This window comes from Octopus bimaculoides, chromosome 11, assembly GCF_046866305.1.
Source record: "Octopus bimaculoides isolate indiv1 chromosome 11, ASM4686630v1, whole genome shotgun sequence".
NCBI lineage: Eukaryota > Metazoa > Mollusca > Cephalopoda > Octopoda > Octopodidae > Octopus > Octopus bimaculoides.
This window is the reverse complement of record NC_142938.1, coordinates 36,031,043-36,043,884: the sequence shown is the minus strand read 5'-3', so window position 1 is coordinate 36,043,884 and position 12,842 is coordinate 36,031,043. Positions and strand designations below refer to the sequence as shown.

The window sequence follows — 12,842 nt, the reverse complement described above, 5'->3', positions numbered from 1 at the left end:
AATTTCTACTTTCATTCTCTTATTTTCCTCTGTATTCCCTATCTTCTTCTTTTCCATAATAATTCCTTATTTCGAACTCAAATATTTACCTCTATTTAACCATCTTACATCGTCTCCAATGAAGGGATATCCATAATATCCCAGAAACAGCTATAAAACTATATATCTTTTTCCTTATAAATGTCCTGAAAACTCCTCACAGCCTTGGCTTTGTTATTTCATTTTGTCAGATATATATATATATATATGGAGCCTGGTGTTGCCATCCGGTTTCACCAGTCCTCAGTCAAATCGTCCAACCCATGCTAGCATGGAAAGCGGACGTTAAACGATGATGATGATGATGATGATGATGATATATATATATATTTCACCAGTCCTCAGTCAAATCGTCCAACCCATGCTAGCATGGAAAGCGGACGTTAAACGATGATGATGATGATGATGATGATATATATATATATGCATGCTAATACAAGACCCACATTAGACTCCTCACTCATATCACTATTGAACCAAAAGCTTAACACTTACTTAGTGCTATGGAGTAAGACCTGCCACTCTTTAGGTCTTCTAGATACCGATACCTTTTATCTATACATACATACATACATACACACACACACGCACACACACACACACACACACACACACACACACACACATATATATATATGTACTATTAAACCTTTCTTTCAAGATATATGGGCTGTAACTGAGAAGTGCTCGGAATGAGTCTGAGACGAACAATAATGGAAGAGGTAAACTCAGAAACAAAGTTTAGGTCAATCAGCAAATTCCCAAACGGAAAACACATAGACGTAAAATTTTTTTAATATTTTTTTAAATACATATACATGAATACATATTAATACAGATCAATACAAATCTCTCTATATAAAAGCATAACATATAAATATATAAATTAAAAGAACATAAAAATTTGTGTGGTGTAAATATAGTGTGTGCAAACAAGAGAATACACTAACAGAAATAGAAATAGAGATTGAAAATAAAATGGGATTGAAAATATTGACCTCAATATTATTCAACCATGGTAGTGGTTGAATGATTATTAACGACAGGCCATCAATCTCATACCACCATGTAAATGAATTGTGATTGGCACAATATTGTTTATAATTCAATAAGTAGCTTTCTATTACTCACCTTTCCAACTCATTGAAAAGGTGAGATAGGCATATTCTGATGAGCTGTAAGGGCAATGAAACTAGTCAATTCAATTGGCATTTCAAGCTGTCAAAAAATATCTTTCTATACAATCCCTGCCATATTGGTTCACTTGTAGTTAATATTCAGTCTAGTTTTCTGTTTTGCTCTAGTCAAAGATCAATATGTCAATCTGGTCTTCAGAAGTGGAGGGTTTTTTTTCTACATTCAAATACACATCTAGTCACAGTAGCACATATTGATGCAGTTTTGTGTGTGTGTGTGAAATATATTCATATTCATATTCTATTTTTCAGAAAATAACTGAACCAAAAGATTGGTTCTATTGGCCACTTTATCGATTAGAACAAAAATTAGCTGATGAAAGTGAAGACGAGGCTGAAGAGAAACCAATTTTAGACATTTATACTGTAAGTTATGTCTCAGTTATTGAGTTTTTGTGGTTTATTTAGCTTTGGTTAGGATTTGATTAAACCTTTATTTACCACATCTATAGCCAATTGAATGATATAGTCATACTGACAATCAAATTCAACATAGATTCCAACTAAAAAATTGAAATTCATGAGAGTAGAATTCTATGTCTCTGAACTTAAAAAATATAAAGTAGTAATTGCCAAACATTTTGTCCAATCTCATTTGGCTCTATAAAACATCTTTAGCATGAAGTTTTTGTTAATGTTTTGAGACAAAAAAGAGATGCACACCTGCTAGTACATTATAAAAGATAACATGAGAAACTTCCAAAGAATAACAGTAAAATTAATTTCTCTTCAAGAATGTCTTTACTTATAACATCCTTCTTAAGTAAACCCAATGTCTATTGTGGTTGGGATTGTAGTAGTTACACCCAATCTGGTAACCATTGTTCTTTGATCAATCACACTTTTATGTATACATTATTGTATTCTCTTAGTCTAGTTTATAAAATGAATTAACCTAGCAAAGAGGCTATCAAAGTGATCTGTAAATATTGCACTTCAATTCTGCTTTGAGAAAAAGTTGGACATGCTAACAAGATTTCTCATTACATAAAAAAGTGTCAGAACAGCTGATTCTCCACATTTCTTCTTCTGTTGCATCAAGTCTACCCAGGGCTGGATTAAGACCCATAGAGGCCCTAAGCACTTATAAGATTTTGGTGCACCCTTATTTATATAATTTAAAGTATAAACAATAACAAGCAATAAAATAAATTTCTATTTCTCAAAATGAAACAAAACTAACAGTAAGATGGAAAGTAATGTTTCATTGTGTATATTTCCACTTTATTTATATTTGAAAAGTTTTCGCCTACTTTTTCTAATTGCAAAATCTTTGATCAAATCCTTAAAATTAATCTTACATAACATGTCTGCTTTTATACTTAGTAGAGATTAAGGCATCCCGAATATTATTTTAGCAAGTTTAAAGTGACATCTTTTATACCATAAACCATTTCCCATTTCTGTGGTGCCCCACTTCCCTTGATGCCCTAAGCATGTACTTATTTTGCTTAATGGCTAATCCAATGCTGAGCTTATCCTTAAGTTCAATCACCCTCAGGAGCCTTTGAGTTGTTGTGGTTTAGAATTAGGATTAGAGCTAGAATAAACTTAGCATGGGACATGTTTATTTCAGAGAGGAAGAGCAGTGTCTTCATCTTCCTTTTGCTGCCTGCCAAATAATTTGGTTAAAAAAATAGAGTAGAAGTGAAATTGGTCTGAAAAACAGAATATTGTGTTTATGGCAATATAAATATGTTTACAGAATGATGGGTCACTTCACATAAACACTAGGCTAATCTTTTGTGCAAATATACAAGCTATAAAACAGCTTGCTGAAATAAATTGGTCCCACTTCTTAGTCAGGGTCTGGAAATTGTTTCCCTTGAGTAACATTTAAAATAGCTCCTACTGTTACTTAACATTTGGTTGAAAAATTGAAATATATGAAAAACGGTTATTTGTCAATAAAACAAATTGCTTCAATATCATAATTTAATCATGTTTTCCATGCTGGCATGGGTTGGACAGTTTGACCAGAGCTGGCAAGCCAGAGAGCTGCACCAGGCTCCAGTCTGATTTGGCAGGTTTCTATGGCTGGATGCCCTTCCTAACACCAACCACTTTACAGGGTGTGTTGGGTGGTACTCTCACACAGTACAGGCACAAATGCTTTTTATGTGACACCAGCACAGGGCACTTGCAGGCCAAACTACCTCACCAGAGGGAGCAACCTCAACACTTCTGCTGTGGAGTATGTGTTTCTTGAGTACAGCAAGGTGCTCGGTATCTTGGTTCTTTGTCATCTCGTCTGAATGGTTCAATGTCCTGAGGTTGTCCTTCAGTCTTTGTCCCATGTCTTTCTGGGTCTTCCTCTTTCATGTGTTCCATCTTTCTCTGTAAATATGAAAATGTACAGAACTGAGTTATTTGTACTAGAGTGGAAAAAAAGTTTTGACTTGCCTAAATCTCAGTTGATCACATACTAATGAAATCAGAAATTTGAACCAGAATCAAAATAACCTTAGTATTACTTACAATAGCCTTCAATAGTTTATTGTTTCATTTCCAAATTATTTGTTTTTTGATGTTTGTGCAGCAGAAGATAGACATTGTAGAATAGATTTTTATTCTCAATCAGAGGAATGTTATTTAGTTTCAGTTTTGTTTGGAACCATTTATTTCCTTAGTGTCTCTAATTCCCCAGTGAAAAGGTATAGACACCTTTCTATAACCATACATTTCATCTTAATATATTTGAAAACCTGTGCTTTATATTAGAAACTATTATAGAAAATACTTTGAAATAGAAATGAACAATTATACTTTGATTTCCTGATGAAGCCTGAAGATAGATCCAACTATATGTTGTCAAGTGAAGTGGGTTACATAGAAGTGAGAGGAGATGCAACAACTGACACTATAGGAATGGTTTATATTACGATAGTGACAGATTGACAATAGGCAGCAGTGTATACTGGTGGAAATCAGTAGAAGATGGTGGCAATGACTTATAGCAACTAAATTTTGTTTGATTTATAATTAACAATATATTTTTGATTAATTCTTACTCTATATCTTTATTTTCTAAAATTTCAGCCTGAAGAAAAACTAGAAATGGTGATTGACTATCTAAGAAACACCTACTTTTATTGCTTATGGTGTGGTGCAACTTTTGATAGTAAGTTAAATTCTACAGTTGCAGTTGAAGTAATTTCTTGACTTGTGACAGAAAGCTTCTTTTATTCAAACAATTATTACTGTAATGTCTTCCATTTCATCATCATTGTCATTCTCTTCTTCCTCTTCATCATCATCATCATCATCATCACTACCATTCCTCACTCATTCAGTTAGTCACTTTTACTGATATCTACGTTTGGGAATTAAGCTAACTAAACCATCATTGTCATCATTATCAATACCACAATTAACACCACTACCATCATCATATCATTATTATTATTTAACATTTAAAGTGGTGAGCTGACAGAAACGTTAGCACACTGGGTGAAATGCTTAGCGGTATTTCGTGTCTTTACTTTCTGAGCTCAAATTCCGCCAAGGTCGACTTTGCCTTTTATCCTTTTGGGGACAATAAATTAAGTACCAGTTGCATACTGGAATCAATCTAAACGACTGGCCCCCTCCCACAAAATTTTCGGGCCTTGTGCCTAGAGTAGAAAAGATTATTATTTAACATTCATTTTCCATGCTGTTGTGGGTTCGGAGGTTTGGCCAGAGCTGGAGAGCTGCACAAGGTATCATAAAAAGATTTCAGACCAACCATATGTACCTCGCTAGCTCTGTTTCTATAATCAAAAACTCTCTGTTTGAATAGGCAAAAGTAATAAACTTTTGTACTGAGCTAGCCATGACTGCAGCTGCTACCACCCAATATTTAACCATTGTTATGTGAAGCTTCAGTGAAGTTTTTATGACTGAGATTACCAATTGCAACAGATATCAGGTGTTCATGTTTCTAACAATGTTGTGGTTAGATCAAATTTTACATACTGTTGCTAATTTTCATCCTCATAGCTGAAGAAATACTTCCACTCTTACTTTACAAAGTAAAGCATGGAAACAGCTTTTAAAATGCTGACAATGGCAGTATCAGAGCTGATATTAAGGAGTTTTTCATTCTGATATCATTTTTGAAAGTAGTATTTTATGTTTATGACATTTTTGGGACTCCCAAGAGTAGTATGGGAAAACAAGAATAAAACATGATACATGGGTTGTCACTAACCTCTACTTTGAACAATCTGTAAGGAAGTCAGTGGCTGTAGATGTGCCTATCAGCAAATAGGGCAGCCTCCTGAAGTATTACTCATTGATGGGGGTCTATTATACCTGGGAGTGGGCCTTTGCTGAAGAATCACTTTCTGTATTCCTAACAAATATTAGCACTATGCCAGGAAAAGTGCAGTATGAAGCAGCATATTGGATTATCCTTGAACTGAAGAGTCAATCTGAATGTTTGCAAATGAATGGGCTCTGTTACAGTTACTGAAGAACCAGGTGATGGTATTAAATTTGTTGACATAGACAACTACAGCCACCCAAACAATGTGGGCCACTGTGTTTTATCATGCACCAGCACTTGACTGTTTGTGTTTCTAAACTTCAAGCCTCTTATTCCATATATTGATTTGTTGAAATTTTCTGTGATTTTTTAAGGCATTCTAGACAGGTTGTCTTCTCCATTGCTCATCCCTCTGGAGATGATTGCCTATTAATTAATTTGAAATTTACTAGACCACTAGAAAAGTAGATATTCAGAGATCAGAGAGGACATGATGAAAATAAAATAGATGTATGTAAGTGGAAGCAAAGTGAAGTGACATAAGAAAAGAAAATGATAAATATTAAGTCTCATATAAGATCTTTAAAGACTAACCATTTTTTCTGTATATTTTATTACAGGTATAAAAGACATAGATGAAAATTGTCCTGGAAATTGCCGATCTGCTCATGAATCAATGTAAACATACATTTCTGTCTCAATAATCTTGCTGTTTTTTTTTTTTTTTACTGAACATCTCATTGTTTAATTTAGTATCAGAATAAACAGAATTTAAGACAAGTTGTTATTTTAAGACACATTTTGGTGGAGATAAACTGTTTCTAACTCTTTGAAAATTATGATATAATGTCAATGTCTTAAAGACATGACTATCACAGACTCATTTCCCTACTTTTTATACTGAACTTTAAGTAAGGAATCAATGAATACAATTAATTGATTTAGCTTCTGGAACTGATTTTCTTTTGAGAATTTTACAACAAATCTTTATTTACATACGAACATCACTTTCACTCCAAAAGAACAAAAATACTTGCTTTTTGGTATTAGAAATTTTATTTTGTTGTTTATGTTTAGGTGGAGTTTTAATGTGAACTAACTGTTTCATTGAAATTTATAACAATAATAATGTTGATGGCTTTGGTTTGCCCCAGAGAAATAGGACTGTCTTTATAGCTTTTATAGGCTGACTGAGAGTGAGGAGAATTTTGTGATTAATTTTCCTCTTAAACATTTGCAAGCTAATGGATTTAGAAAAGACATGTAGGGAGGGATTTCCAGAGTAAAGGAAAAGTTAGAGTGATGACAGATAAGTTGGGAGTGTCTCAATAGAGATGGAACAACACCAACCAGTCCAGAAGTGTTGAAGCCACTATAACAGGAGTTGATGTAGTGAGTTGAGGATTGTGAAAGATTCAGTTTCTACACTAGTGACATTGGTGTGGGATGAGTATGAAGTTCAAGAAGAGTTGTGAGTGTTGAAGTCATTGAGAATGATGACTTCAAGGAGAAGTTACTTTAGATAAATGTCCTTGATACAAGAAGAGATACGGTTAGTTGTTGGTGGTTGGAGGAGTTCAGAGAGCAGCAAATGAAGCAGATGTATTTGGAGAAGTCGGAAAAGGGGACTTTCTGTCAGAGCAACTGGAATTCCTGTTGCTGATATGTGCAGGCTAGAGAGAGCAGTGGAATCTACAAATGTTGAGATGCCACCTTTTAGAGTGAGGTTTCAATAACATGGACAATGGAGATGGACTAAGGTAATGATTGTAGGATTTGTGTCTTGGAGTGGAATTGGAAGTGTGGTTTTGAGTATTAGTTGGAAAGTAATGTACAGGGCTTGAACTGGATCAAATTCTATGGACATAGAAGGCGAATTGTCCAGTGGGTTTAGTTTTACTATTAAACATTTAGGGAAGTGTAGCAGGTGTTGGTGTGCTGTGAAGACATGATAACCCCTTGCCAGGATCCTAGTTCATATACTTGCATCATAGTAAATGCCACGGAAGGCAACAGAGTAAACTCTACTGAAGGTACCTATGAACCTCTAATAAATGTGGGATCACCATTTACACTATACACAACACAACTACATAAGACAAAATGATAACTTCACTCACTCATTCAAACTTTTGTTATTTTATTGTTTTGTAGTGACAAAGATACATATATTTAAAATCACAACAATAAAAAGAATAAAGACAATATTGCCTACTTCTAAAGATACAGGTTGTCTTTTGTGTCCTTTTAAAATAGATGCGTTTCCTAGAGACTGAAGAAAAAAAAATCATATACAATGTTTGAGCAACCATAGATAAAATGTAGAAAATGAACTAAAACAAAAGTGGTTTATTAAGCCTTTAGTTGCTCATTTGAATAATTAACTCTTTGAACATAAAGATACATCCAAAATGTAAAATCACAAATCAATTACACAATAAGAGTAAAAAAAAATCCAACAGGCAAATATACAAAAAGACAAAAGCAAACATCAGCACATCTACTCTTGTAATTGTCTTAACAGTGGAAGGTCTAATCTCTTTCACTATTATCATGGCTACCAATAACATCCCTTTCTTTTATTAGCAATACAGATTTCAATTTCAATAATACCACACAGCTAATATTATTAAGATGGTTTTTCATGATTGTGTGCTCTTGTTATCATATATTTAGATTTCTTTCTCTAAGGACTAGATGTTTGCTTTTAAAGAGCTTATTGTATTACAATGCTCAAGTGCACTATGACTTGTTGGAAGCTTTGTGACCTTATATATATTTGCCTATTGGATTCCTTTATAATCATGAAGATATATTTGCACATGTCATTAATTTCTAACTTCACATTTTGATAGTATAAACATCATCATTGTCATTGTTTAACACCCTCTTTCTATGTTGGTATGAGTTAGACAGTTTGACATGGAGTTGGCTAGCAGGGAACTGTCTAGACTCCGACTGTCTGTTGTGGCATGGTTTCTACTGCTGGATGCTCTTCCTAATGCCAACCATTTAACAGAGAGTGATGGATGTTTTCTACATGCTACTAGCATGGGTGCATTTACATAGCTCTGGAACAGGTGCATTAATGCAGCACCTGCATGGATGCTTTTTAAGTGGCACTAGCACCTGAAGGACAAGCCTGTATGTGTGGAAGACAGCGATTTTACTTAGCTTGACACATATTATCAAGTACAGCAAATCACATCTCCTGGTCCCTTGTCATTTCCTCAGTGAAGCTCAGTGTCTGAGGACTCTTTCTCACCACTTCATCCCACATCTTCCTGGGTCTACCCCTTCCACAGGTACCCTCCACAATTAGAGCTTGGCACTTCTCTATGCAGCTGTCCTCATCCATATGCATCACATGACTAAATCAGCACAGTTTTCTCTCTTGCACACAACATCTGATGTCTCTTAAATCATTTACACTCTGTCGTGCATGCACACTGACATTACCCATCAAGTGGAGCATGCTAGCTTCATTTCTTTCAAGCCTTTGCAGATCCTCTGTAGTCAAAGCCCATGTTTCACTGCCATGTAACATAGCTTTATGTACACAAGCATCATACAATCTGCCTTTCACTCAGAGAGAGGGGCCCTTAGTTACCAACAAAGTTAGAAGCTCTCTGAACTTTTCCCAGCCTGTCCTTATCCTAGCAACTACACTTTCAGAACTTCCTCCACCTCTGCTAATCTGGTCTCCTATGTAACAGAAGCTATCTACTATCTCTAATGACCCCAGCCCCTTGCACATTTGATGGCATTTGAAACAACATGTTTCAAATTTTTTTTACCTATATTAGCAATGAGTTATCATCAATTAGTTATTGAAATTCATATGACCAAGTGGGACAGCATAGAATGGTTTCAAAAATATTTTTTGTTGCCAATAACAGAAGTCTAGAAATTGTGAAGCAATATGAAGTTCAGTATTGCAAAAATACGGAGATGTTCAGTAAGAATTGCTGCAAAGAGACTACAATATCAGAAGGAACTTTTTAATATAGTAATTTGTCTTTAAATAAAATTATTTTCCTTATCTGTTTATGAGTTTTGACAGTTGATAAGCAGAAGTGAACCTGTCATTAATTGGACATGGCCCATGTTACTGTTATTGAATAGCAGTTCCATTTAAGAAGAGCTCTGCAATATTTAATTGCTAATTCAATGAAATTAAGAATTAAAAGTGTTGTTGTTGAGATTGATGATCTCTATTTGTCAAATGGAATCATCATATTAGATGAGTTGTTAGGAAGTAATGGGTTTTTGGAATGATTGAACCTGCAATAGGAAGAAGGTTTATTATTTGAGGTTCCCAAACTACAGGGAGGTCACATTACTGCCATTAACTGGAGAATATATTAGTGCAGTTTCTATTGTCACATATGGTAACCTAATCAAAATTTACAAACTGAAAGTGATATTCATTGAACTCAGTCTTTTGGTACTAGTGCCTAAGCAAAATGTCAAAGCAAGAAAAGGTAAAAATGAATGAGATTTCTCAGACTATGCTTTGTAGAGATTTGGGAGCATATATGTGGAGAACATGGAATGGCAAAGAACATATTCTTTTATCATATTAATTTTTATTTGTTACATTAACCATTCTGTGACTATTTTTCTAACAAAAAAAAAAGAAAAAAGGAGTCTCAGAATGGTTTTAATATTTAAAATAATCAAGAATTATGAGTGATTTAGTGAAATATCTAATGAACTCAATAAAAGACAAATTTCTGCATCTAATATTATTTTTCATGTAATAATGATATTTCTGCCCAAGACTTGAATTTAAATTTCAGTTTCAGCTAGGTTCATGTTGAAAATTTGTTATTCAAGGCAAAGGCAAAGGATACAGCTTGGCATCAGTGATGTTGCAACTCATATAGTATTAAGTGGAGATATACAGTACTTAAATTACTGTCATGATGATATGGATTGTTATCATGGTAAGATAACTTGTTGTCATTGGGTCATTACTATTGTGAATGTGAGCTAGTCTCCATTGTCACTGTGGTCTTTGGTGTAAGAGTATGAGGGTAGGCTGAAAAGTTCTTGGGTGGACTAAGATATTCTCATGGAATGTGACCAAATGAGGTTTATCTTTCAACATGCTTGGATCCCATTGGTGAAGATGCTTTAGTCCTGTTAATCAAAAAGTCCAATAACACTAGATATGATGTCATCATCACTGCAATACTGCTTCCCAGCCAAGTGTTTTTTTCATGGCAGGGAACAGATGATAGTCAGATAATCATAGCACTAGCCTGATAATTTAGCGAATGGGGTTTGAATCCTAGGTCTTGCTACATTAACAAAACATCAATAAGATCTGGTGTATTGCTGATGATCCTTTGATGTTGGCAGCGATGGACTCCACTGTTGATATTTCATTGAATTGCATGGTATTTAGTAAGTTACATTTGTGTCACAGTTGTGTATGTCTATGTATAGGTGAACTCATATGAGTAAATTACTAATGAAGCAGTAGGTTTAAGGAAGAAGGAAAGATGCCAGGCTTGAGAGGCAGTGAGAACAATAGAGAGAAAAAGTTAATTCAGAATTTAAAAAACCACAATAAATTCCAATCTGAATGGTAAAAAATGTAGTAATTTGGGGAAACTTTAATTCAATACGAAAATATATTACTCAATCATTTGGATATGATTGTTGAGGTGTTTGGACAAAGAATGTGAACTAAAATTGCTCTTTTGTTGAATCCTACTTTATTGCTTTTACTTTACTTTTTCACACAAAACAGATAGCTTTAAATTTGATTTACAGCACAGTGCAAGACAATCTCAATGCAATTTTTTTACATTTAGATTATAGTAGCTTAAAAGTTGTACTCCATGTGGACTTTTAAGCTAGCTCCCATGGAGGGCTAATTGGGCCTGCAGCCCAAAACTAAAGAGAGCAATAATAATAAAGCATTTATTGATACCTACCAGTATGGTGTTATCCAACTAATATGGTATTATTTTAAATTCAATTTAAATGAAAAAAGTTCACAAATTTTTGGAGTCCTTTTAAAATTTGAATTTTCAACTATTAGCATATAAAAAATCCTCATCCAGACCTAATCCCAATGCTGGATGTTCAAGAACCAAACAAAGGGCAGATTTTCGATCGTGGGATTATTCTGATTCCAAAAAGGTATAATATGTCTATGTAAAGCAAATATAGACTAAGATACAGAATTTTGCATTTATAATTACAAATGAATTAAATTCTCTTGCATAACGAAACTCTAGAGCTCTCTCCAAGTCTCTAAAATTTTTTTGCCTCATAAAAACTTTTACTGTTATGGTGTGAAACAAGACACACCAAAAAACATAGGCAAATGTAGATAGGAATGAAAAGTCTTTCACAAAATGCTTAAGAGAACACAAAATTTTAAACAATGTTTTAAAATATCAGTCTTTGAAGAAGAAGAATGGATTTGGTTTGATGGCCGAAAGTCTGATTTTTGAAACAAATGCTCCAGAAATACTTTATGTAGAAATAGTGACACCTGAGCAACACAAGTGAAAATTGGAAGGAATAGTTGAAATAGGCAAGATGGCAGATCTGGTTGGGATTTCATCTTTTGAGACATTGTTCTTGTTTATAAACTGATCAACATGGAGAATAATTTCACTGCTGTCAGCTTAACCAATTTGCTTGAGAAGATCCTTGCTACTTCAGCCTTCTAATTTCTCTCATTAGATTTTTCACTAATTTATTCTTTGGTTATCTATGCTAGAGAAGAGGTTGAAGAAGATATTACAGAAAAAAGAACAGAGAAGCATCAATGAAACTACAATAAGTTAGCTAAATATTAATGAGCCACTTTATTTCTTGTTGCTCTAGACCACTCAGCTGGAACCCTCGATGGAATCCCAGTAAATATTAATGAACAAGCTGGCCCAGTGCCATAAAAAATGACGGCTAATTGCAGTATTTTATATATAAATATGGATGGTAAATCAAATTAATACACTTGTCAATGTTATCTAGTGGTTGTCTTTTGAGATGTGACATGGATCATTGTTTGTTACTGAAAGAACGCTGGTTCACACATACAAACATTCACATACTTCCCTTGTACACTCACACGCATACACACATATACTCACACAGAGTTGAAACGCTGTTTGATTTTTCTTTTCAGCATTGAATGTTCACCATCCAACTTCCATTGCACACACACACACACACATCTTCCTTTTACATACACACACATATACTCACACAGGGTTGAAGCGCTCCCACTACCAAGTTTGCCATCACCCTTCCTTCCTTATTCATCTATCACCCCTTCCTTTCTCATTGCGACGGAGAAAAACACAAGAGTATTTATTATAGTAGAAGATTAT

At 34.3% G+C, this 12,842-nt stretch overlaps 1 protein-coding gene across 3 annotated transcripts in view; it reads left to right on the top strand.

Annotated features, from left to right (window-relative positions):
- LOC106876079 (G patch domain-containing protein 11) overlaps positions 1–9,532 on the top strand; it is a 73,871-nt gene extending 64,339 nt beyond the window's left edge. For all 3 annotated transcript variants that reach the window (XM_052971697.2, XM_014924487.3, XM_089359816.1), the window contains exons 4-6: positions 1,488–1,601; positions 4,275–4,356; positions 6,105–9,532. In XM_052971697.2, the coding sequence (XP_052827657.1) occupies positions 1,488–1,601; positions 4,275–4,356; positions 6,105–6,166 (258 nt within the window). In that variant the 3' untranslated portion in view covers positions 6,167–9,532. The remainder of the gene's footprint in view (positions 1–1,487; positions 1,602–4,274; positions 4,357–6,104) is intronic.
- Positions 9,533–12,842: the final 3,310 nt, after the last annotated feature.